The sequence below is a fragment of the Argopecten irradians genome, chromosome 11, assembly GCF_041381155.1.
Source record: "Argopecten irradians isolate NY chromosome 11, Ai_NY, whole genome shotgun sequence".
Lineage (NCBI taxonomy): Eukaryota > Metazoa > Mollusca > Bivalvia > Pectinida > Pectinidae > Argopecten > Argopecten irradians.
The window spans coordinates 35667457-35694812 of NC_091144.1; the positions used below are offsets into that span (position 1 = coordinate 35667457).

At 39.1% G+C, this 27356-nt stretch overlaps 1 protein-coding gene across 2 annotated transcripts in view; it reads left to right on the forward strand.

Annotated features, from left to right (window-relative positions):
* The first annotated feature begins 303 nt into the window (after positions 1-303).
* LOC138335415 (lysine-specific demethylase 3B-like) overlaps positions 304-27356 on the forward strand; it is a 36056-nt gene continuing 9003 nt past the window's right edge. Inside the window, exons 1-10 of one of the 2 annotated variants that reach the window (XM_069284495.1) lie at positions 304-511; positions 3798-5730; positions 8889-9126; positions 9483-9650; positions 9832-12072; positions 17388-17567; positions 22318-22936; positions 23094-23286; positions 26319-26536; positions 26794-27099. In XM_069284495.1, coding sequence (XP_069140596.1) covers positions 4637-5730; positions 8889-9126; positions 9483-9650; positions 9832-12072; positions 17388-17567; positions 22318-22936; positions 23094-23286; positions 26319-26536; positions 26794-27099 — 5257 coding nt within the window. In that variant the 5' untranslated portion in view covers positions 304-511; positions 3798-4636. Of the gene's footprint in view, positions 512-3519; positions 3572-3797; positions 5731-8888; positions 9127-9482; positions 9651-9831; positions 12073-17387; positions 17568-22317; positions 22937-23093; positions 23287-26318; positions 26537-26793; positions 27100-27356 lie in introns of those variants that run through there. The other variant, XM_069284494.1, reaches the window with a different exon arrangement.

Below are 27356 nucleotides of genomic sequence, written 5' to 3' on the forward strand. Positions count from 1 at the left end.
GACACAGCTCTCAGTCACATTGGTATGGTAGGCCTTGATGTTACAGCCCGCCAAACTCTCTGTGAAGGTCATACCAGGCAGGCATACAATCTGTTGACTCAACACTGGCTGCAGGCCTGAAGAGATAGGTCATACACTACTACCACCACCACACTGTACAAGTCACACCCAGCCAGAAGGGGATAGGTATAGATGTGTTTTCTCTTCAGTGTGTATAGTGTGATGTACAGTAATGTCCGCCATATCTGACCCCTGATTTACTAGTGGATATATACAGAAGATATGTCATGTGTGGTGAAGTGATCTGTGAGTAACGAAAAACTTGTGTTTGTGATTTTACAGAATTCATTTCCACGGAGTACAACAAAACCTAGCGAACCGCCTAGCAATTCTACTCCTAAGGCTCTATCTCGGACGAGTAAAACTCGAGTACCTACACCCCAGAACACTTCACAAAGCCAGCAAGGAATTCCTACTGGAAATACCCCATCCACACCAGACTCTGAAAAAGGTAAGAATTTAAATCTTTCTCTGATCACTAAAATGATATGTAAAATATAAGTTATAGGTATTCTAGGTTTTCGATTTAGAAATTTAGGTCAAGTGTGGTCTGATCACGTTGCCACATGTTTTTCTTGATTGAAGCCCCGATATCACATTAACTCGTTCTGTACATATTTGATGAAAGCCTACGAGTGTTTGATTTTCTCCCTCGGTTACTATCCACGGCATATAAATGTTTAACGACAAAGCACACTCCGTAGACGGTGTTGGATGTTGCTGTTTCTTTGTCTGTATTCACCTCAGTCAGAGGAAATGTCTGGGAATTTTTTATTAAAGGGTCATGATGGCTATAGGTGTATCAAACAAAGCACTATACAGATTTAGATAGGTCTAATTGTGTTGTATGTATATATACACATGGCTATTTTCAAAGTAATAGTTTTACAAAATCCTAAATTCAGGAACGTTGGTCTTGAATAGTTGTGGCATATTAATTTTTCTTGAAAAAATATTTTGTTTGAAAAAATTTGCTATATCATAAGCAAAATAAATAACATGTAGGACTAAAAACATATGTTATGCCAGTGTGTGTATAGGGTTGTGATAGGATCCAATATGGCTGTGTATAGCATGAATGTATGATGGGGGGGCCCCGCTATAGTCAGCCAGCTCATGTGTAGTCTCACTTCTACCACAAGTCATGGGAGAGATTAGATCTTTAAAGACTAAAAAGGGTTCTCAGGACTGGTAACAGTTTGTTTTATTGTTCTGGAGTATATTTTATAAATTTACATACCATCGTTCACAAAGTGTCAGCATTTTAGAATGTATGACCATTACGTAATTGCCGGCCTTTCCCCAGGCAGTATGTTGTTGGACTATATTTCCTTGTACAGCCTGCCAAGCCGCTTTAGTGTCCCATCTGTGTGTATAATGCATTTGTATTGACTAGGCATTCAGCCTGCTATCAGCTACAGGAGCCCTCTATTAAACTTTTATTGTTTTTGAGGAATAATTCATTTTCAATCAAAGCGGTCCTTTGTCTAGGACTGGTGAGAATCCTGGGGTTAATTGTATGCACAGGGGATTCAAATCACGCAAAACGGTTGTATCATCGTCTGACATTTTAATGGGTCGACTTTGACATGTGGCAATGTGCTGGATCAAGTTGTCTGATACACTACAAAGGGCTTTCATGTTCGCCATGGAGAAAGAACTTCTAACAAAACAGTAGATGCTTGTTTAAAGCTTGAAATATGGATCCATGAGTGTCGATCTGACTGAAATATTTCCAGAGTTTTTTGTTGGTGGTTGAAAATCATTATATATATAATAATTGTTGTGAAAATAAAAACGTTATTTTATGATTTTAATGCTTTGATTAAACCAGTTCAAAAAGAGAGTTTTGTATTTGGTTGAAGATCATAATGCAATTGTTGTGAAAATGAAAATATTATTCGATGAATTTAATGCTTTAATTATACCAGTTCAAAATGATCCAGCTTATACCGTTCAAATATACCAGATGACAAAAGTGACATGTAGCTTACATTTAATTAAGTTCATGGGATTATGATGACAGGTGAACTATGAACGCTGATCTCTAGCTAGTTAGTCAGAGTCAAACAAAGGCTTGATTAGCACTGCCAACACTATTGTCCCCAAGCAGGTGTACACACTATAATGGTTGCGACGGACTAAAAAGGTGGCATTGTTCTTCAGCAATAATTTATTGTTCGTACAAACCATTCAATCTATTTTTACGATATACTTCTCTTTATATCTAATGTTGTGAATAAATTGGTCCTGAAGATTGTCTTCTGATATGAATGTATTTAAAAGATATACTATTGATCCTAGCGGTAAATGAATATAATTTGCACCCACTGCTTCGTTCATTGTTGTTTGTAGAAAAATCTTTTATTCTATCGGATTGATCATCGCCATACGTCAATCTAATTATAAATTGTATGGCAGTCTGAAGCACTGTTTAGATTGTATATATATGTAATTTATTTTTTGGCATTATCAAATAGCTGGGTTTTATATATCTATGAATTAAGACATTGTGCAATGGACATATCTACTTAGGGCTACAATATATATATATATATATACCCATACAACAGTACAATATATATACATTTAGTAGTGTTTAAGTCATAATACTAAAGAAATAGGGTAAATACTCATACAGAATGTATTAACGGATATTGTGCAATAGAAAGTTCTACTTAGGCCTACATCGTATACACCTATAAAAACTTTATCAAACAGTACAGTCTATAGAATGAATTACATATAGAAGTGATACCTCCATAGAACTAAGACAAATACAGTACTGCTATACACCCACTTTGTGGCCCTGCTTGTACAAATAAGATAAGAGACTAGTGATCATGTGATAGTACATGTGGTCCCTATACACCAAGAGGTTACATACTTGAGGCGAGGAGTACAGTCATGTGTGTTTTCCAGACACACGTGTTAGTCATCTAAGCCGGGCTTCCTCCGAGACTGATTTTCACTGAAATAAAAACAAAGCTATAGCTGTGCTTTTATATTCGTCTGTCGATGAAAAATATACCGCTTTGAGTGTATTTTTAGGCATGATGTTTAATTATGTGTGATAATTAAGGAGCCGATCTGAATTGTGACATCACTCTGTTATGCATAATTCACACTGAAGAAAGCGCTTAGTGAAAAAGTGTGGGCACAAACTGAAAGAGCCGACAAACAAACAGTCGATAGGTTCACTGAGTTGTGAAGAAATAACAATAGTATGAAGCCGCGAGGTCAATGATATATCACCAAAAGGCTTGGCTCCGTTTGTGGTGACCAGTCAAGCGCGGCACCATTATTGTGGATGTGTTGTTATAATCAGTTCAGTAACTCTGAAAAGATCGAGTTGAGCTTAGATAAAGTATGTGGTTTGTAATGGTGCTGCCGGGGTAGATCTGGTTCACTATGACCCTCAGACCCTGTGTGGAGCTCGGCTGTATAGGCCATGTGTTAATCCTGGTGTGTTAAATGAAAGACGGGATTATTTACTTTAATTCTTCACCATGTAAGTTTACATCAGGGCCGAACAACTAATACAGGTAACTCTTTATTAGCTTAGCTGGTCTGTTAATATCCAAATACTATTAATGATTTTGAGTGAACTCCAAGAAACATTTTAATCTGGGGATTGATATTTAATACTCTTATGTCCACTGTAGAAAACATGTGAATTTGATCAGTAGAAGCTGTCATAGATGAAGTGACCTAATATTTTTTGTTGATTTTTTCAGATAAAACCAATGTTCGTACAAAACCAACACGCAAACGCAAAACTGAAGAGCAGAGTGACTGGAGTCCTTCAACACCAGTACAGACTACGCTTACAGGCAAACGTTCAAAACCAAAGGATATCAGCAAACAGGATTCCCCTGTAGAGGAGAAACAGGAGAAAACTTTAAGTCCTGTGAAAAGGGCAAGGTCATCTGACAGTCGTAAAGGGAATCAGGATAATTCAGTGTGTCCTAATAGGAGACCAAAGTCATTGGAGAGGAAACCAACTGTTCATTTAAAAAAGTGTGATATATCTCCGGACAAATCTGTGTTCTCAAACAAACCAGTGACAGCACATACTAAAAAGTTACGAAATCGCAGTGAACCACGGACTACTCCCAGATCTATTTATTCCAAGGAACGCAGACAGATTTCTCCATCTCCGGTAAAACCTACTCGGAAAGTTAGTGAGAGAGAGTCGCGTAGATCCAAAGTTTCAGGGAAACAAACTTCACCGGCAGCAGTTGCTAAGAGGAGGAATGTGGAAGAGCAACATTGTGATGTTAATAAGGTTAAAGACTCCATAGAAACTTCTAAATGTGATTCAGATACCTGTGTGATAAAGAGCACAACAGACTCAGATTCGGCGCAGGTAACGGAGGAAACAACAGTAAACAATGATACAAAAACAGAACGAGACTGTACTAGTGATGAAGTAACAAGTTGTGTTGTGTCTGATAGTGTGGTATCGTGTGATACACAACGAACAGGGGAATGTACAGTTAGTGAAAGTGAAACTGTCGCTGACGACAGTTCGCACCAAAACGTGGAAACACTTACAACAGACACAGACGATAATATGCACTTTATGAAACGGAGGTTGTTAGCTGGTAACAATTCTTCAGAAAGTAGTAGTAATCCACCTTCCAATTCTCTGGCTGGCATCGACGTCAACCGATCACTGACGGACCAAATCACAAAACTCGCCAGGACAGAAAAGTTAGCACTCCATGGGGAAGACACTGGCAGCTCAAACAACCAAACCAAATCTGTGTCCCCTCATAGTGAGTCTTCAGATACTGTGGTGCCGTCTAAGGACGTAAGGTCCGATAGTGTTCCGATCAAGGATTTATCCAGTTACGGAAATTCCAACCAGACACCCAATGACCGGTCTAGTTCCCGGACAAGTGAACATTCTAGCTATTCTGGTTACGGTGATGATCGGCGACCTTCCTCGCGGCTCGACGATCTGAGAACAACATCTAGTAAAAACAGTCCAGCATCTAGTCCGCTCATTATCGATAGAACAGAACCTGTTCTACCCTACAGGGACCCGGAATTAATGAGGAAAAATCCAGTTCAGAGCAATGTGCAAAGTATGTTGGGACCCCCTCACAAGTCTTCAACATACCCCAGTGTACATAACCCCATTCCATCAGCTCCCCCCTCCGGGAGTCTGCCCACCACCACATCATTCCCCACCCATCCCCTCCCTCGCCCTCATGTCATACCCTCCATGTCCTATCACCCCATGGGTGCAGCCGCGGCTGCCCAGCTAGGTTTGTCACCGGGGCTAGGGCAACTTGACCATGCCACATTGGCAGCCATTCAGCAGCAACAGCTCGCGCTGCAATATTCCAACTCACTTTTGATCCAGCGTTCGGCTGCAGGATACCCTCCTCCGAACAACCTAACGATGGCTCAATTGGAACTCCTTTGGCAGCAGAAGTACCCCTCAGTACCCGTCCCTCCTCAGTGGATGCTTGCCAGCAAACAGGAGGACCTTGTTCGGGACATCTTCAGCTTGAAGGAACGCGAGTTGGAACGATATGAACGTGACCGCATTGAACGGGAGCGTTTAGAGAGAGAACGTATGGATCGTCTTGAAAGGGAAAAAATTGAGAGGGACCGTCAGATTGAAAGAGAAAGACAGGAGAGAGAGCGCATTGAAAGGTAAGATATTTGTCTTTTATAATTTGGTAGATTTAATTTATTCACTCCTGAAATTCCATAATAGACTGGTCTAGTCTTTGATTTAGAAGAGTCTATATGTGTCTTCAGGGGCAAATGAATGTCAAACAGGCATTTACAACTAGAATATTCCATTATTCCTGAAACTTGAATGAATTTCCATGTCTTGGAAATTGTTTATATATAGGAAGTTACATACTGAGCATTGTTTGTTTAGGTCTCCAATGTTTGAATTGGAACATTTCATGTTTCATTCATCAAGAGCTTTATTTCCTTAAGTATTAATTTATATATATAATCCTTGAAATATTACAGTATTATTGTATCATTGTATTATGTGTAGTCTCGAAATAACTCATTACACTGTATAATTTAGTCACTTATCCATTTTGTACTTTTGTCCGTAATGCTCTTAGTCATAAGCTTCTTGTGTTTGTATATATAGACTGGGTGACATAAACCCATACATATCTATAGTGATAAAGGGATAAAGCGTTGATATCGTTTTGTGTTGACGTGCGATTCTCAAATGAATTTGCCGACATTATGTGCAAATCTGAAAATGGCAAAATTATTTGCCAAACCCCTGTGAATGTAACTAGAAATCTTTTATGTAGAGTTTTGACGGAGTGCCAGACTTTTATTTGATTATGAATTTCCAAACTGTGAACAATGAGGGAAAAAAATATAATATTCATAGGTCATACTTCTGAAATGACATTTAACCAGAATTACCTTATTATGGATAAAATCATGGAGCGAGGGTTATTGCAAAGATAGGGTTTTTCACAGTATTAAATTTAATAATCTGTCAATTGCTTATGAAACTATGTTTAATCAGAATGGCCATATTATAAGTAAAACTGTGAATGGCGGGTTATTGTCAAGTATTGTTTTTCACAGTATTCTTATGACCGATTTAATGTTACACAATAATATATACCACCAGATAGTGGTGCATCTGCTATCTCTCTGGCAATGTATAAATGGCAAACATTTTTCACCTGGCTAATGTCATGTGTGTTTGTGACACATGTACAGACTCAGGATTCTCACCAGCTCTTGTTTGTGTATATATACACACAATGTTTGCTTTCCTCATATATATATGTATATATAGGAAGGTCATGGGACACCTTATAGATAATGTATCTGTATATAGGACTACTCGAAATGTTTATACCATTAGGACTACTTGAAATGTTTATACCAGGCAATTGCTTTGAAAACTGGACAAAAATTTGATATAATTGTCCTCACTTTTGTAATACCTTCGTAGCTCATACAGACAAAGGTCACACACCTGACTATCAACTTTGTTGATAATAGACCTGGGTTCAAACCCAACACCTCCAAACACTAGCCGTATGCTCTTGATTGACTGCGTCCAATCCTACTAGATTATATCATAAATCATTTATCACTTTTGAATATCATATATCAGCAATTCAGTAAATTGTTTGTCACCAGTTTTGTTTGTTAACTGTTTGGGCAGCTTTACTTTCAATGTATGTAGGCCACAGTTCGTAGCTAGTTTGTGGAGCTTTAGGCGATATGGGCATATAGTGTTACAATTATTGTTTTGTTCTGTTCACAGGTATATAAGGTACTGTAAGCTCCATTTTACCTCCCATACAATGTTCAACTTAGCAAAGTTCCAGTTAGCACTCAAGTACAAGAATTTGTACAATTTCGTCTCCATGTTCCACCTAACAAAATGTACCTCTCTACTTTTGTATCTTTCCACTGATTGGACTGTCAGGTAATACTATTTATCCCCTAATAATGGTTAAGGAATTCATCCACATTATCTGAAAAAATAATATACTGTTGGAGCTGTATTTGTTTGAGCTTGGCCTGTAGTTCTATAGACATTTGTGTTTTGTGTGTGATTAGTAGAGCTACCTTGACACACCGAAGTATAAGTGGCGGTGGAAGTAGCTTACACCATGATCGATTGACGTCAACTGATGGTCAACTGATCGAGGTGTCAGTGGGCTGACAATACTTAATGACTTAATACTTATCAGAAAGTATCCTCCACATTTAGCTTGGTGATATCAAAATGTCATATAATGATCCTCAAGGCCCTGTATAGCAATCGGTCATACAACATTAGGTTGGCGTTTTTGTGGTTTGTTTCTTGTACAAGATGAACACATCCTCTGTGTGGAATCTCTGAATAGTTCTTTTATGTTGGTTTCAATGGCTTTATTTCCTTAATCGCTTTTAAAAACTTCGCTTTACATATATTTGAAAAATAGATTCGGAATCAACAATAGAGTAATTTCCTACAGCAGATTAAGGCGAGGTCCACGTCATTGATTGACTGTTTTATTATTGATATGTGTAGAACATATAGGCTTTAACACATTTCCATTAGGCAGGGCAATCATTGATGGTATAACTACTGAAAGTGGTGGTCGATAAAACCAGGCTCTATGATCTATAGACCAACAACTCTTTGTAGTAATTGGCTCGCATTACCACGTACATGTAGCTATATATACACACACATTATCGTGATCATTTTGTAGGCCAATTAAAGGCCATTATTCCTGCGGGGATATCAATTTTTAACTAAACGCTGATATATCTAGAGAGCTCAGGTCTATAGACACAGCTAATTACAAACCAGTATCTAGACGACATGCACAGACTAATAATTCACCTTCCAGGCTATTGACCTTCCTTTGCAGTGTAAATCAGTAAGGAGTCTAATGAAAGATTTAAGGCTTAACCAGTAATTCTCCAAGTTTAACAGCATTTAAGGTATATCACTCGTACTTTCATCTGTCCATAGAGGAAATTTTCAAACAAAATGGAAAGATTTTCAAATCCCTTTAGAGGACAATTGTTTGACAATAAAATTTTCATCCAAGTCCACATCATCTTTGTAAGAATCTCCTTAAAAGATCACAACAACTTCAAACATGGGTAATGGTAAGGATGACTTATAAAGTACCGGATGAATTTTAGTACAGTATTAAAAAGAAAAAAATGGTTATTTTGCTATGTTAAGAGTGTAGTTGGAACCCTCTGTACAGTTAAAGAAATGCAGTGTAAGAAAGGTGCACGATGTGTCATTTGTTGTCAATTTTGTAAAATAGTAATATATATTTCATGTTCTGTACTTTCAGGGAGCGTATTGAAAGAGAAAAAATTGAGAGAGAAAGAGCAGAACGCGAACGAGCTGAACGAGAACGCATGGAGAAAGAACACATGGAACGTGAAAGAGAACGCGAGCTAGAACGTCAACGCAGGGAACGTGAGAATGAACAGCGGCAGGAAAGGGAGAGAATTCTGAAGGAGTCTGCGGATACATTAGCTGCTGTAGATGATCACTTCCAGCAGTCACTGAGGCTTGCAAAACAAAGGGTAAGTGGAACAACATGTTACAGAGTTGATTCTTGTTCTGTATTGTCTGAAACACCCCTTCACAGGACCAGGTTGGATGTGTTTGTTTAGTTCCAGCTTGGTCTGTGCAAGGAGCTGTGTTTAGACCCTAACTGTTATTTTACTAACCTAAGATGTGGCCTGATCCTAGCCAGATCCTTGGCTTGCGATCTTACCCACCTGCACCTCACATTGATGGCTTTGCCAATTCTCACCTTGAGCCCTGAATACTTGTCAGAGAGTTGGCTTGTACTGGAGCTCAGCACTCGTCTGTACATTGATCTCAACACTGGTGTCTGAGAGTACAGCAATGTTATCACTTCCCTGGTGTGTTGTAGGCTCAGCAGTCGGGGATGATGTGGGCCCCACCCTCCATCACCCTTGGGACCGGCAAGGGTGGCCCTCCAAAGTCGGAGCAGCAGTCTCCATCCTCCTACCACTATAGTCACGGTGAAAAGATGGATAAACAGGACATTATCAAGAGCATGGAGGAGAAAGTCAAACAGGTATAGACCCAGTTCCTTGATAATAGTCTTCAGATGCTATCAATGATCTTCAGGCTTCTGTTCTTGCCTTATTTCAGTGAAGATCTAAAATCAATAAGAACAGTAAGCTTGCCTCGTTATTGCATAAGAAAATGGTTTTCTTTTCTCTGAAAATCTAAAAAGTTTGTTCAATATGTTGCAGGAGCGAGAAAGGGAGGAAATGCGACATCTCTCTTTCAACCAAGAGATGCTTCGACGACAAGAAATGATGAGGCAAGAACTTTTTGCTGCTGCAAAGCAAGAGGAGTTTTTAAAGGAGCGTCAGAAAGCTCTCGCTGCTGAACACAAGTCAGAACAAAAAGTGGAGAAAGTCAGTTCAAGTCGTTCTAGTGATAGCAAACCACACAATTACCAACAGGCACAGGGCTTTAAAGGTTTTCCTGTTTCTTCTTCGTCTGGCTCCGGATCAGGGGTCAAACAAGAACCTAACTTCAGTTTGTATGGCTATCAACCATTCCAGCACACTTACATCTCACCAGAACAGCTTCATCTGCATGGCTTGGCAGCTGCAGAGAAACAAAGTGAAGAGAAAATGAATATAGACTCTAAATCCGGGTCCGCATGCTCAACGTCGCCTAAGCGAGCCAAATCGGGTGTACCTCCACCTTTGATAAAGGACATTAAATCTCACAGCTCTGTGATAGTGGAGAACAAGGGTAAAGACAGTGGTAAATCGGCCAGCCCGCGCCCGGCCCATTCTCACTACAGTAGTACCATCCCCATGCCCTCCTCCACCTCACCTCGTCCCCAACCCAAGCCAGCACATACCCCAGATCGCCATCATCATGACCGGCCACGCTCGGCGCTAGCCAGCAGTAGTCCTTCAGCTGGTTCTTATCACCACGATGTTTCGGGGTCGATGGACCTGTCCTCATCTGGATCTCATGTATCACTCAGCTCCCTAAAAGGGGAAAATAAACATATCGCATCCAACAGTCCACTGAGTCAGGGCCTGACTCACCAGCAGCTTGCGTCTGCCATGTTAGGCCAGCCAGTGGATTATCATCGGGGTAAATCATCGTCAGTGTCCTCTGCATCCTCTAGTGGATCGTCCAGTAGCAACAGTCACTACATGTCTGCAGCAATAGCCCAGCCACCTGTGTCCCTGCCGGGCAGATCCCTGGCATACAGTTATAGTCTCATTCAGCAAGGCCTTGTGCCAAACCCAATCTACTCACAAAGCACCGTCAAGTCCATGTCATCAGCTCATAATGAACAACAACAGAAGGGGAACTCCTCCGCAAACATTCCAGCAACAACCCCCCAGTCGAGCAGTTCAGCTGCACAACAGGGAGTCAAGCGCAAGGTTATCAAGGATGGCCCACAACGCAAAAGACAGAAGGCAGATGCTAACTCAGCACTGAATGTTCCTGTGACAACGCCGCAAATCCTGACTAATCATTCTCCATATACAACTACAAGTAGTTCGACGTGTACAACAGTGTCTAGTGCTCTCTCCAGTGTCACCATGACAACTAAATCAGCAGTTAACACAGTTTCATCTTCATCTTCATCGTTTTCCTCGTCAACTTTATCTTCATCATTGTTTATGTCCTCTCCATCCTCGTTAGCTTCCGGCTCACAAACTGCTTCCGGATTTATGGATAGTTTTAAATCGTTTGTAGAAAATGCTGTTCAGAACGCGTTTCTGCAAGACCAGGATAACAAATCCAGCAAATCGTCGAACAGTAGTGGTAGCAGTAATAGTAGCAAACAGCAACATTCATCGCCAACCTCTGAAACCAAACCCCAACAACAACAATCATGGCACCCAAGTGCGAAAAGTCCTCCACCACCTCCAGCTCAAGTGGGACAGACCCCACCCCCTCAACAGGTGGTACGCAACTCTCCCCAGCCCCAACCTCCACCCCAGTCCAAGTCACAAAATCAGCGCCGTAAAAGTGACCCTCTTCAGCTCAGTGCAGGTCTGGAAGACTCCAACAACTCCCAGACTCTGAGCAGCAGCAGCAGTAGCATTAGTAGTCACACGGCACTGATGGAGACTATCAATCGCGTGGCCAACGGGCAGATAGACACCGATAGTGACACACTTAGTGCCCCTAGTCCCCCTCCCCACGTCAAATCAGACCACACATCCCCTCACAAATCGGGCAATGCACCCAAGCTGAAAAAGGCTTGGTTGCAACGCCACTCGGACGAAGACAAGGAGTTAAAAAACTCGCCAGTTCCTCACGGAGAAAGTCGTGAACAAAAGGCGGAAATTGTGCGGAATTGTTATGTGAATTGTTCTTACATCTCACCGAGTAAGGAGGGAGGTAGCCGGTCCCCAATCAGTGCTCTTAGAATCAACGGCAACCTCAAGGATCACTCTATCAGTAACGACGAGTCAACCACATCAGCGTCAGAAACTGAATCTGCTCAGGTAAGTTGAAAATGTTAATTGTTCTGTTTTGTCTGCCTTCCTTATTGAAATATGTTTTGCCTCTTTGATTGTTGGTTGTTTCGAACAATTTATTTGTTCTGGTATTGTATAAAATTGAACCTCGTAACTCAAGTCATAATATTGATTTATTCTTGTATAAGATACTGTTGAATATTTTAATCAAAATCACAGAAGTGTTTAGTTACAAGTATTTTGTTGGTTCTGACTGCATTTTTATTAAATATATATTCAAACAAACCAAAATTTTTAGTCGGCAGGTGCTGCAGTTAAAGAGGTTTGATTGTATTTTGCATTCGTTTTGTTTTTGCCACCATGAAAAGTGCTGTTGTAAAAGATTATTTCATAATACATAAATATCTCAGTTGTTGAAATTGAAACATGCAGAAAGTTGTCAACAACTGCAGGGAGATGCAGTTTCTCATGGTGGCCATTTTTATCTGTCACGTTCACATGTAAACTGATGCTTTATGTGACATTTCTGTACTTGTTTATGTCTCTGACATGGGATGTTTAATCATAGTGTTACTGTATATATACAGATACCAGGAAACTGACTGTCATACATGTGTATCATCGCATATTATCTTTTAAAATGTCTTACCTAAATTACATGTATATTAATTCCTGTGTTTTTTTATCTCTATCTTGTTATTTAAACTTCCATCTTAATCAGAATTTGATCTATATTCTCATCTTCAGAAGATATTATAATTAAAAGGCATGATTTGTTCGATAGCTGTGTTATTATGTAATGAATTGTTGCTATTTTCGGAAGAATACCGAGAAATTATTCATGGGCTTACCCATGCATCAGGTTATCACGTAGGTGTTGACAACAGCTGTACATAATTAATGTTGGAATGTTTCATCGCGCAGCCTTTATACAAATGGTGACTGAGATAATATTGATTCACTGTGGCAGAATTTCATTCTGTTTTAATTCCAGGCATGACTACACATCTAGGGCTTGTTATAAGAGACCAACCATGATAATATTGTAATATTGCATACGCCATATAGCAAATGTTTAGTTTGTAAAAATGGTGAAATTAAATTTCAGCGATTTAACATTTTTGTGATCTTGAGATGTATGAGTGAACCATATTTCAATATTTCACATATCGATCTTGTTTTGCTATCATAACAATGTCCTGAGGAAATAACTGGCTATGCCTTTGCGGTAACTTTATTTCAGAGATGCGTTGAATGTTGTATGATTCCTCTCTAAGAATTCCTAGATGGTCTACCAGTAACAACTGATAGATATGTACAATAGTGTATTGTGGGTTTTTTTTATCAAAATGATTATACAAAACATTGCACTTTAGAAGATACAGCATTGATTTATATAGAACTGTCCTAGCACTATATAGCCAGCAAATATTAGAATAATCTAACATATGGTGTATAGATATGAACTCAGTAATCGGATGGTGTATTAGCTGTGGTTGACCAGTAGGGTATTGTCCAGTATGTAGAGATTGACCCTCCTAGTACACACTAATGATGTTATATTGTCCAGTATTTGGAGCTTGACCCTCCTAGTACACACTTATGATGTTATTGTCCAGTATTTGGAGCTTGACCCTTCTGGTACAGTGATATGTTATAGATCAAGCATACCTGGATGACTCTTTTGGGAAATGTTTACTTAGCGACAATAAACCATCTCCTAACCAGAGATTTGGCAGTGTTACTTAGAATTCCAGCAGTGGCAGCCTTGTTGATGGTATATATAGAAGTTATAATCAGATGGTGGAGAGCACTGACAAGTGTAACATGCTCCTAGAATTATACAGAATTCTTCTCCATTGGTTGTATGCCAGGAATGTTATATTACACCCAGTAGCTAGCACTCCACATCACAAATCATTGGTACTCTCGGGCTGCATGCTGCTTTGGAAACCGATTTGGATCAAAATATTCTGGAAATTGAAAGCGAGGAGGACATTGCCAGTTTCTACAGGCCTTTTGGCGCTCAATTATTCCCTGCCAAATCTGTCAGATAACATTTTGGCAAATGTTCGATTTGTCCTTCGCCGGGGTTAAACCTACCAGCAACAAGGGAGATAACTAATATAAAGATACAGGGGTTCCAAAGGGGTTTTATGAAAACCTTTATGGCATTCCAGACAGTATTTAAAGGTCTTCATTGAGGTCAACTGATAAGGAAATTGTGTTTGGAATCCACTTGATACTGGTTTTATTTTAATATTGTGTAGTTATTGGTGTCCAGGTCAAATGTAGTCATAATTCCCACATCTCATACAAGCTGTGTTCAAGTGTCAAGGTCAAATGTAGTCATAGTTCTCATATCTCCTTCGAGTTGTATTCAAGTGTCAAGGTCAAATGTAGTCATAATTCCCACATCTCATACAAGTTGTGTTCAAGTGTCAAGGTCAAATGTAGTCATAGTTCTCATATCTCCTTCAAGTTGTGTTCAAGTGTCAAGGTCAAATGTAGTCATAATTCCAACATCTCATACAAGTTGTGTTCAAGTGTCAAGATCAAATGTAGTCATAGTTCTCATATCTCCTTCAAGTTGTGTTCAAGTGTCAAGGTCAAATGTAGTTATAATTCCCACATCTCATACAAGTTGTGTTCAAGTGTCAAGGTCAAATGTAGTCATAGTTCTCATATCTCCTTCAAGTTGTGTTCAAGTGTCAAGGTCAAATGTAGTCATATATAGTTCTCATATCTCATACAAGTTGTCATAGGTGCCAGGTTAAATGTTGGTATGATATATTAGTGGTATTACGGTTCTCTGTTTGCTACTTAGGTCTGTAAGTCTGTAAAAATAGAATTTTTATTGACATGCCTGGTTGTTTGTCCAAATGATATTAACAAACCCTATAGATTTATTGGTGAGGTAAATATTGCCTTCAGTTTACATTACAGTTATATAAGGGACATTTATATGGCTTCAATTCAGATATTCTGAGTTATTGATAATCAATTTATTGATATTTCTGAATGCAGGACAAGTTTATTGACTGTGTATCTGAAGTTCTACAAGTGATATATAGATTTACTGATGTGTCACAATATGTACACAGGAATTAAACAGTTACAGGTTATTTCTTGTCACTTATCAAAACTTTGAATATATATTTCCATGTCCTGGTGAACAGTTTAGTACACAAGCCTTTTAAGTACCTCTATTTCACTGAAAAGAGGAAGCACAACAGATTATTGCGAGATAACGGGCTACCGGTAAAGTCCTAGATTTCTAGGTGATATTAAAATCTTCTAGGAGTCATTTAAAGTTTTATGAAAGGAAATCTCTGGGCACTTAAATCCCACAGCATAATCTCAAATCAGGGAGTGTTAAACTTTAAACCTTGGTTGTTTATTTGATACTAATGTAATGCAAAAATTGTTTACACTACTGGGTCCAGAACATTCTCTTTAAGCTGATGTCTTATCCCAAATTTTCTGTTTGTTATGGTGATGTTAGTTTACATTATAAACAGATTTCGTGGTGTGTAGTTTGTGTTTGAGTGAGGTTAGGTGCAGGACGGTGACTCACCACCTCAGTCAGTTCATTACATTCTATCAGCATATCAGACAAACCTGCTCTACCACCTTCCTGCCAATTACATCACGGGCCAACTACTGGTACATCATTAATAACCTTTAGTATAGGGCTTACCTGCTTTCTGGTAACATTCAATAACATTCAGCCACAAAAATGTTAAATCTAACCACAATTACAGCTTCATATAACAGACCTGTACTTGTACCTCACGTATAAAAACGTAATACTTTTACCGCAATCACATGTTCATATAACAGGTGCTTGTACCTCGCATTATAATATCCTCTAGCTGTTAAACAGATTTTAATAAATCATTCACCCTTAAAAATTCATAATGAACTGTTCCAGTCTTTGAATTAGTAGAGTCTAAATATGTCTCCAGGGATGAATGAGTAACATCATGAACAGAGAAGATTTCACAGTATCCAGACGATGTACTACGTCCAGACCTCCCAGTACTAGTAGCTGATGCAACATTGAAACATTACATTGATTTTATTACCTATGAATAATATATACCACACAAACAAACCTCAATACTAGCTTCAGCTATAACTATAAGTGCTAGGATACATATTTTTGTATACAAACCGCTCTAATGCTCCATCAGCCCTGAGGCAGATACAGCTGTTTCCCACAACTTTTTTCTGATGGATGATATTTACTGTTTCCGGTGAAATAGTGTGTAAAATCTGACCTGGTTGCAATCATGCAGAATAGCTGATGGGCAAACAGTGCCAGCTGTTTCCTGACATTTTAGAGATTACTATTTCTAGCTGGTGTTGTGACTTTGAGCTCTGTCAGCTGTTGGCCAGACCGAAGTGATATACATGATAATACTCAAAAGTACTCTTTGGATCTTCTGTATGTGTACAGAAATGGGTGATATGGAGAAGAGCTCATTTTTATTTGTTTAGGTTAGAGCTGGGGTGATAATCATGAAAAGTCATTTTATGAGTAGGTGGTACAATAGAAGGATTTAAGGCGCTATTTTTAGAACTGATGAAATAAATTGTTATGTGTATAAGCCCCTACAATGAGCCATAAAAAAATTCCATATTCATTGTTAAAAAAATAATTTCTAAAAACACTATTTTATCAAGTTAAATATGACACATTGAAATTTAGTTTGGTTAGCTTTTTGTTTGACAACTAAGTCTTGGGATATTGAGACGAATGAAAGCCCGAGTACTCGGATGAAAACCTTAGCCCTACAGAAGTACCTAACTATTACCTCACACAGCTTTTCAATTTGCAATCCAGATCATGTTATTTGTAGGATGTCTGCACTATACAACACATGTTCATGTCAGTCTCTCCTGAAAACACATGCATGAAAAAAATATGAGGGGGAAAAACCATCTAGAATTAAGATATTCTGAAAATGCAATATCTGTTTTTGAAATCACTATTTAAGGTTTTCATTATAGTTTATGGTATGTTATTTATTGATAAAACAAGTCGTTACTTACTGGAGTGATCTTAAAAAAATCAATTGTAATCTATTACTTTTATAACACAATTAATACACTTGATGTACTTTAATTGCTTTTGTTTATTTATTGGTTAAACTCATCACAATGATTTTTTTTTTTTTTTTTTTTTTTGATTTTTTTTTCACCTATCAGACATCTTTATTCCAGACTCATGCAGATGCCACAGTTGTTTTCTCACTTTTCAGACACTTCCAGAACATAATACAAAGTTCTTTGTGGATTTGATTTCCATATATTATTCTGGCTGTTTGTCTTTTCAGAATCCTGAAGTCCCAGGGAAAAAACGACAGAAAAAGCGAAGCAGTACGAGTAAAAAGCAGCAGCGACAAGATCAACCGAGCGAAGCAACGGTAGAGAATGCTCCTAACCCAAACCCTACCCCTACCAATCCTCCCCCAGTCGGCAAAAAGAAGGGCAAGAAAAATAAGGAGAACTCGAAGGTAACACTGCCTATAGGATTAGTTATAATGTGTACAGGTGAGCACAGCTCATCATGTGGGACATCAGGCCTTTACTGAGTTGTCTTTACCGACCTTGGTGGTGGATATTTATCAGAAAACAATGTCCGGGTCTGCTGCAGTCTTGAGATCCTTGAAGGTAGCATTTGTGATTGTATTGGGTTAATTACAGTTTGGAGATCTTTGAAGATTTGTGATTATATTGGGTTTATTATTTTGTAGATCTTTGAAGATAGATTTATATAGGCCTAGCCTGTATGTTATACATTTATATGTTTTCATGTATAAAAGGTAGTACATGTATTTGTGATTGTTTGGGGTTATATCATAGATTGGAGATCTTTGGGAATGTGTTTGGTCATAATTACCATTAGTAATTAGTAACGATATAAATTCTAGTTCTCAATGGTAAAGTTTATCAACCACTGCATAGTGGTGTATGAGAGGCCTTTGAGCTCACATGTCATTTATACTTGGGTGTGTCTCTGGGGATGTTTGAGGTGGCCGTGGGGGAGGGGGGGGGGTTGCTGCAGACTGTACCTTGGTTGCAGTAGTATGATGCAATAGAATGTTGTAACTGTGTGAGATACAATCATATACACTGCTACAACCTGCACATGGCGGATTTTTTTCTACTGCCCCGTGCAATTTAATTAAGTGTCTGTTTTATCACTCAACCTCATCTTCTGCGTTGTGTGCATTTCCCGGCTTTGAAGTCAGCCTGGCTGAGAGAGAATATTCGGGCAAATTACTGGTCCCAGTTGACAACAAGATTTTGTATTTACAATGTGGAACCAATCAGCACTATTTATATAGACCACCAGTGAAGTAAAGGGACACCTTGTTTGTTAAAAACCTGCAGGTGGACCGGCATATAAGCCTCCCCCACAGAGAGGCTGTGGCAGTGGTGGCTGGGGGGTCAGAGAGGTCCAACTGCACTGTCTGTACATGTCACAGCATGTGATGCAGGTTTACATGCTTGAGGTCCTTCCCCTCTAGATCTGTGACCCCCACCGAGGGTCAAGTACACCAGAGGGGCTGTTCTGCCGTGCATGGTGTGCAAACAGTATGGTCTGAAGTGATTAGCTTGTCTAGTCAGTAACCTCTGCACCAGATCTGCACCTTGTCAGCAATATCATCAGATCAACAAGGTTCTCACGTTGGTTTAGTATAAGGAAAATCAGACCCTGCAATAACTTACGTGTTATGATGTATCTTAGTATTCACGGTTGGCTTACAGTTCTGGCTTTGCCAGGGAGATGGTTGTAAAATTATTGTCAAAATACCATTAAATTGTTTTATTTTGACACACTTACTTATCAATTTTTTATGCTCGCTATAGTGAATGTCGGTTAATAATTTTTAAATCAGCAATTCTGCATATATATACTTTTCTAGATTGTGTAATACAGCTACATGATCAATCAAAATACTTTTGGTTGGTATTTTTATTTCTTCCTATTTAAACTGAAGTTAATTTTGCTAACAACTCTTCATGCGTGTTAAGGTTCAAAATACTTTAGGTCATTATTTTTATTTCCTCTTATTTATACTGAAGTTATTTAGCTGCCAGCTATTCATGCTCGATAAGGTCCTTGAGTTTTGATATTGCACATTGATGTTGCACTGGTGCACGTTCTCAATAGCCCTCGTATGTGTAGCTATATAACCACACGTTTTTTGGGGTTATTCTCTGACAGTGGTGGCGGTCACAGAGTACACAGTGCTTGGCCTGTAAGCTAGGTCAGCTTTGTAATCCAGACACTTCTAATGTGCACCAATCTTTCCACCGACTCTCTCATCTCTTCCACACAACAGAGCACCGAATAACCCACCCGCTGACTCACCTAAACATCATGACCACCTAACTTCAAAGTGTACTGAGGTTTTTCCAGTGATTTCAGCTCATTAACATTGATTGGTATAGTAATGCTGGTTTTCTACCTTAATTGCTGTTTGTCACTGTCAGGGTTTGATGGTTGTGACCCAGAGTGGTGTCAGCGGTGGGATGACGTGGGTGTAACATATATGGCTTTGTCCACCAAGCCGGAAGCTTGCGGTTAAGTTTAATCTACCTGTCTATGGCCAAGTGAATTGTAGTAGATACCACAAGTCATAGTAATGAGTTAGTCTGGCAAAACACTACTGTTTACTGTAGTAAACATTACCTGGAACAGAGGTAATAATACTGGCCCACAGAATATACTACTGGGATTGATGTGTAAGGAGATGGTATTGATATGCTATGGTTGTGTAACACTCTCACTATGACAATGGACAAATGTGATGGGAGTAGGGGAGTGTGTTGTGATGGGGAGCTAGGAGTGGCTGCCGCTATCATAAACACTCCTCACAGATGTTCTGTTGTATATTTTGAAAAAGAGATACTATCACTTGAGTAATCTGCCTGACTTCAAATCTTCAAACAGAACTGGGTTGATCCCCAGGATGAGCAACAAGGATTTGTAGTATTGAGAAGTATTATAATGCTGAGGATATCAAGGATATCGTGAGACTCTCAATTGTTATCAAAACTCCATAAAGAACTGTGTGAAGTGTTTCCCACTTGACTCAGCTTTTCCCACAATTCCACAACAGGAACTTTCTTTTACTTTCCGTCTTTGGGTTATAAATTTAAAAAAAAACAAAAAAAAAAACGACATTTTAAACAATATGAAAAGGAATGCCTTTATAAGTGATTTTTGACTGCTCATTCCATTTGTCTATAGGTATGAACCTAGATTCACAGCACAACAACCCTACAATATGTGTGTATTTTTTTCATCCCCCTCCTCCCCCTATTAACCTTGTGTTGTATATATATCTGTTCTCTAATCAATGATGGGCCTATAGTACCAGCTGAGAGATAGCCCAGCTGTTGACGGCCAGGATTCTGTGTGTTTATATGTTTGAAGGTGACCTCTAAGTGAACCTTCACCGCTACCAACACTAATCCTTTTTATCCAGATGTTTACATCAACTTCCATTAATCACAATGATTGATAAAGAATTTGTTTTAGTAAAAATCTATATATATCGACAGGTGTGATTTGGTTGTTTCGGATTCGCTGTATTAATATTTCCACCCAATCATAGGTAGGATTATACATGAATATCTGCTTACTTAATTCAAACTAAAATGGCTATATATAGGCCAACTGCGTAAGGTACAACTGTATTAGCTAGCATGTTTAATGAGGAGTAGTTGTATTTTGAAGTGGATCAGTGTTAATCATCTTGTTGAAGTAACTTTCCTGTTGATACACTAGCTCCGATAAAAATCTCAGCTATTACATAGTTTATTAGTGAAGCTATATTTGTAAACCCATCAACCCAGATATTTAAATCATGCCTCTAGGAATTCTGTTGCATGAAAATGAATAATTGAAGTGTTGAGGAATGCGCTATAGAATAAGAAGTAAGCCTGCGGGTAATGTATATTCGGGTTACAGTCAACTTATCAGCGCACCACTGGCAGTCACTTTAATGGGCTTGGCGCAAAATTGGGTTTAGTTGGAATTTGTATGTTGTGGAAAATCAATATGCTGATTTAGTAGCAGAGGGCCAGATATGATCTGTCTAGGAGCTGTAGGGCGGTGGGATAGCTCACTGTAGATCATGGCCGCTACAAGGATTGTGGAGAAGGGCTTTATACAGGTAGTGTGGCAGAACAGGCTTGTAGGTGAGGTAATATGGCCAACACACACCGCTATGGTAGGTTAGCCAACTCAGTTACCTAGTTGTTTAAATTATTCAAGGTGAGGTCTATTGAAGGGGGAAGCTTTCGGGGCTCTTATCATAACAGGATGAGTAATACTGGTTTAGGGATATCTCGGGGATCAGACATACAGGAGAAAACGTGTGTTGGTTATTACTGGTGAGAGCAGAAAGGAAGTTGTAGAAATCAATAGCCGACAGACTCTGAACCACCCAGGAATGTCCTCCCAGCAGGTTTATCACACTGTAAAATAAATCTCACATTGATCTGACAATGCTCTGGGCCACAGCGTGTTGTGCCTCCATTACAGGCCAGTGTGTTTGTAGTGGCTGGTATAGACGGACAAAGGCACTAGGCTACTGAACCCAGCACTCACAATGCATTGTGTAGGTCTACTGAGCTATTACGTTGTGGTTTTTCCAGAAATGTCTCTGTGGTTTTACCAGCGGCATGGATAATGTCGGTTCTAATCATGGTGTGTTGTTTGGCTTCATCTGTCTTATTGGTTGTTTACCGGCTGCTCTAGAGTATTGATATCAGCCACTCAGTTTTATACACTAGCTTTGAAGTTCTAGCTCTGTAATCTGTAGATGCAAATCCTGTAATTTTGAGCTTTTTAGGCTTCTATCCTTAAAGGAATCTTGTATAACTTTGCTGTGCCTAGTTCTGATATCAAAAAGCTTTTTCAAGTTGGAGTGTTTTAAAACTCATACAAGCAACGATATTAAGGGTGATTTGGTATAAAGACTCACAGAAAGGGTTTCATATTTTACAGATGAAATTTTTAGAACCTATTGCATCTAATATTGACTCTTGCAATGCTTTCCGGATTTAGAAACCTTTTTCCCCTGGTAACCTCTTCACTAATAAATACAAATTCCCTTTATCATCTAAATGACTCTGTAAATATAAAACATGATGAAATTAACTCAGCTTTTTCTCTTCTGTTTAACATTATTTCTTCTTCCAGTGAAGAAAATAATTTTTACGATCGCTTTCTTTACATTTTCACAGAATAAAGACACAAGTGAGGATGAGCGCAGCAATGGCAGCGCTGTTAAGAAACCAAAGTTGGAGCCCAAAGTTGAGGTCAAGTCAGAACCCAAGTCCGAGAACGAAGTGAACAATGGCAGCAGTAGTACCGCGAATAGTCCTCCCGTCCCCACTCCACCCACCAAAAAAGAGAAAAAGGAGGCCAAACACACCTCTCACATGTCCCAGGAAACCATTCAACAGGGCGAGTCGTCAAACGATGGCCCCAAACCTATGGATACTTCTAAACCCATGGAAGCACCACTTTCATCATCCCTCTCTTCTTCTTCCTCTGGTAGTCTCAGCAGCAAGGAGAGGAAGAAGCACAAAAAGGAAAAACAGAGAGAAAAAGAACGAGAAAAGGAGAGGGAACGAGAAAGAGGAAGAGATAGGGAGAATGAAAAAGACCGTGAAAGGGACAAAGATAGGGAGAGAGACAGAAGCAGAGATCGGGAAAAGGAAAGGGAGAAAGAGAGAAAAGAACAGGAATTGATGGAACAAGAAATGAAGGAAAGAGAATTGGAGTGGGAAAAGGAAAAGAATCGGGGACACAACAGCATCATCCCACCGAAGGATGTGGATTTCATTGCTAAAAACAATGGTAAGTTTTAATTCATAAAGTAGGTTGTATCAAATCTTTTTAACACATTAATAATATTCAATAGCTACCTGATCATTTCGAATCTTCTGTTGTTTTGCAGATGAACATAAAGGATTTGTTATTTTCATAGAAAGTAAAAAATATTTTGTCATTACAGGTTCTTCGTTCAATAAGCCGTTGGTGAAGGCAACCGTAGCAACTCTCAAAAGGACTTGTCAGCCATTTCTCCAGGATGGCTCTTGTAGTGAAGTAACACCTAAACTAATGAAGTGTCGCGAATGCAAAATGACTCCCACACAGCGCAGCAAGAAACTTCCGAACATATTCTGCAGGTTCTATGCCTTCAGGAGGTGAGATAACGCCTATAAATGCAATGATACATCAACTCATTCACCCCTCAGGACACATTTAGACTCCTCTAAATCAAAGAATAGACCAGTCCATCATGAAACTTTAGGGATGAATGAATCAATAGTTGTTGAACAAATACAAAAGTCTTGTTGCAAATTTTCTTTAATGAAGAACATGTCATTTCTGCCATTTAATGTAACTTCCAGTCCCTAATATCAAAGATAGATATTTACATAACTAGCTATGTAATTGAGTTCTTTGTGAAGGACAGATTGTATATATAATTCCGAGCATGTAAATTGTGATGAGTCAGTATGCCTCGTGTTTTGTCACCTGGCAGGTCTACGTGTATTTTATGGGGCAATAATGATATCGATGGTATGATCTGCTGAACATGCATGATCACTTGTGCATGTCACAGTTATACCTAGACCTACCTGTACACAACTGTGTGTTAGTCTAGGAAGGTATATCCAGCCCACAAAGTAAAACATTCATTAAAAACTTGACACCCAGACTTCACTAGACCTACATGTTCACAATTATGGTGTTAGGTCTGGGGCATTGTGCTTATACCCACCCGCAAAGTCAAGCACTCGGTAAAAACTTACACCCATACTTCACAACAACAACAAAAAAATTATAAATGAATTGTGATATCCTGTGTACAAGTTATATTCATTCTTTGCATCTTCAGCAGTTGGCCCTGAAGCTGTATAATTAAGTTGATTGGCCCTGAAAGTGGACAATGTTTGTTTGTTTACGAAGCCCTGAGCCAATTTCCAACGGTCTACCATATGTGGTGGGAAAACCTACCAGATAATTAATTCTCTCTGTACAGGAGATAAAAGTAATGAATACAGAAGATGAAATAAAAAGAACCTCTTCAGAGATAAAAATCAGTATGTAGCAGACATGAGAAATTAAAAAGTTTATCAGATTTTAGTTGAAGTGTTGATCTCCTATAACATTACCGGAAGAAAAAAAACCTGTAGTCTATTTGTAGGCAGGGGTCATGACGGTAAGTAGGAACTCCGACACACAATCTGGAAAAAATATCTCTTGAAATTTTGAAGTGAGTGCTTGTTTGATAGCATGGTTGTGAGGCCAGACATCTGGTTCTGATTATAGAGACTGGCGGTGTATAAAACTTCATCTCCCATGCACCCTCAACTTCAATGTCCTATAAAAACAACGCTTTCAACAACAATATTCCTAATGTGAAATGAATCTTTATAGAGTTCTTTTTTTATTTTCAATGAATTCTTAAGCGCACATGTTTTGTATGATGTAAAAATGAAAGAAACTGAAGATGGGAGAAATATTGTAAACAAACTAAGATATGGTTTGTGGATGTGTACATAGAGAGGAGGAGGAAGCCAAATACTGCACAGTTGGCCAAGTACTTAGGCAGAATTGATGGAGTCTGGGATACAGGCCAAATCTGTCTGTAATGCCAGGATACATTCTCACATATACACTTCCTCTGTCTGTACTGCCTGTAAACAGTTCTGCTCATCTACACAGAATTTTTAGTAACCAATAAATTGCTAGAAACATTTTGGAGAGCTTTTAAATGAGCAGGTAATTTCTTTGTCAGCTACCATTACCTTCCTTTTACATATGTTGGGACGGTGATGGCCCTGAAAGTGTTAGGTAGAAATTTTCTTTGTTTTCAACACTTGTATAAGCTAGCTAGTCTGCACTTTACAGATTTCATGGTAAAGTCCAATAACCTTCAATAGCGTTTGGTGTTTTCTCTGGATACATTTTACAGAAAAGCTCCTAATGCAGATTGTGGTTTTTGTTGTGGTCAAAATGACTGGTTTTCCCACATTCCTTCGCATGGCTGCAAACAATAAGCCACTGTTGGCAGTTTTGTTTTCTTGATATTTTTATATCACCACAAGATCTCATTATTCTTAGCGGTCACACCAGATATGTCTTTGTTGTGAATGGGCGGGAATAGTATAGGATGCTTATCGGGTGGTTGTGTGTACTGAAAGGTCAAAAGTTGTGACCTTTACTGATGTCAATTAACAGGCTGATGTCATATGGCCTGAGTATAAAAACCTGGCAACAAGTATTGTGGTTAAACTGGGTCAAAATTCAGCAGAACTTACTCAGATAGGTGTAGACTTTTACGAGGCACTTAGAGGATAAACAGTCCTCCGTGTCGCCTATGAAACCATCATAGAGTGATGGATGATTTCACTGGAGAGGCTCCAGAACTTTTTATGGATGTTTAATTAGGGAATGTATCTGAAACAAGATACAGGATATAATCACATTTTCTTTAGGGGAAGTGGGTTTGTTGGTCAATAAATCCAATTACACCACTCATGGTTAGAATTCCTTGGAGCATTATGGTAGGTCGGATAATATTCTAAGTTGGTTTGTTCTGTAGCTGATAGTTGATGTTAAGTGGCATTAAGGTGGCCAGAGAGTACAATTAGGTTGTTTATCTATCGTCACAGCGTATTTCCCCCTTGTACCCCCTGCCTCGATGGTAAGAGAAGTTTCCACATGAAGAAACTAAAGTGTTGACTGAAAAGCTCTAGGCCTGCCATCCAATGAGGTGAAGGTACAGGTCAAACTGGTAGGGGACTTTCTCAAAATCATGTTAACTGGTGGGGACCATCTCAAAACTCATGTTTAATGTAGCATTGTAATTATTGGGAAGGGTTATTGTTATCTGGACCGCCTGTGGTTCTATACACCCAACACCATGCGGGCCAGCTGAATAGTAACTTAGTGAAGGTAATGGAAGTGACAGCACCAGGAACTGACATCAATCATACCCCCAAGGTCACAGGCCAAGGTCATAGACCTAATGGTAATGGCCTGTACAGTAAACAACACACTGTGTAGTGGATTTAGTTGTCTTCACCACAGTTAGATTCCAGAAAAGACCAGATTTCTTTACATACAAACCAACATTACCAATTCAACAATAAAATAACATGAAACAGAGACAAAACTTGAATAGAGGACACAATTTATTATATATTTTTTTTCTGCTTCATTTTAGGCTGAGGTATAGTCAGAAAGGTTTCCTTACAATTGCTGGGTTTTCGGAACTCTCGGATGCGGAGTATGACGACATCGAGCCATGGCTGCCACACACGCCCGTCATGGAACCAAAGATGGACATAGAAACATCCAAATACGTAGTTGCCAAAATCGGAGATCGCTTCTGTGAACTTGTTGAACAGGAGAGAGAGGCTCGTTCATGGGCAGGCGAGGAAGGTTAGCATTATTAATACTGGTTTTAAGTTTGCTTTGGCATATAATGTTGTTTTTATTGGTCAACAAATGTCTTCTTTACCACTGCTGGTTCAAACTGAACCAACCAGAAGTATTTCTTGTTGGATATGTCATTGCAGAGTTGTCTGAATACATCAACTGTCAGGAATTAATATTTAGCACCATGCAGCTTAATTGTTCCGTATCAAAGGATCAACAAATAATGTATACCTACAAGAATCTTTTTGTTTTGCTTACAGCTAAGATAGCATGGAAGCGTGCTGTGACCGGTGTACGTGAAATGTGCGATGTGTGTGACACAACTCTCTTCAACATGCACTGGGTGTGTCACAAGTGTGGCTTTGTCGTCTGTCTCGACTGCTACAAGGTCCGAATGAAGGTCCTGAGGCGTGAGGAGGACGAGGAGGAGAAATCAGACCGGGAGGGAGATGACGAGGATGTCATTCCTCCTGGTGAGGACCAGAGGAGATGGCTTACATGTAGCTCAAATCGCCAACAGCACGAAGTCGACAAACTCATGCTTACTCAAATCATTCCACGTGATGGTACGTGTTTCTAGCATCAATCACTCGTTTAGTTTAATTCTTTTGAGGAAGGTCATTTGTTTTGGAGTTATTCCTGCACATCTTGCTGACCAAACCCAAATTATCTGATCTGATGTAGACTGGCAACCATGCAGTCTCTATAATATTAACATTCATATAATTCAGCTTTGTTACTGTGGTCTCTATAAGGCTAATCCAACTTTACATTGACAGAATGGTAATATCTTTCTAGAATACCGAAAACATCAAATAAATGT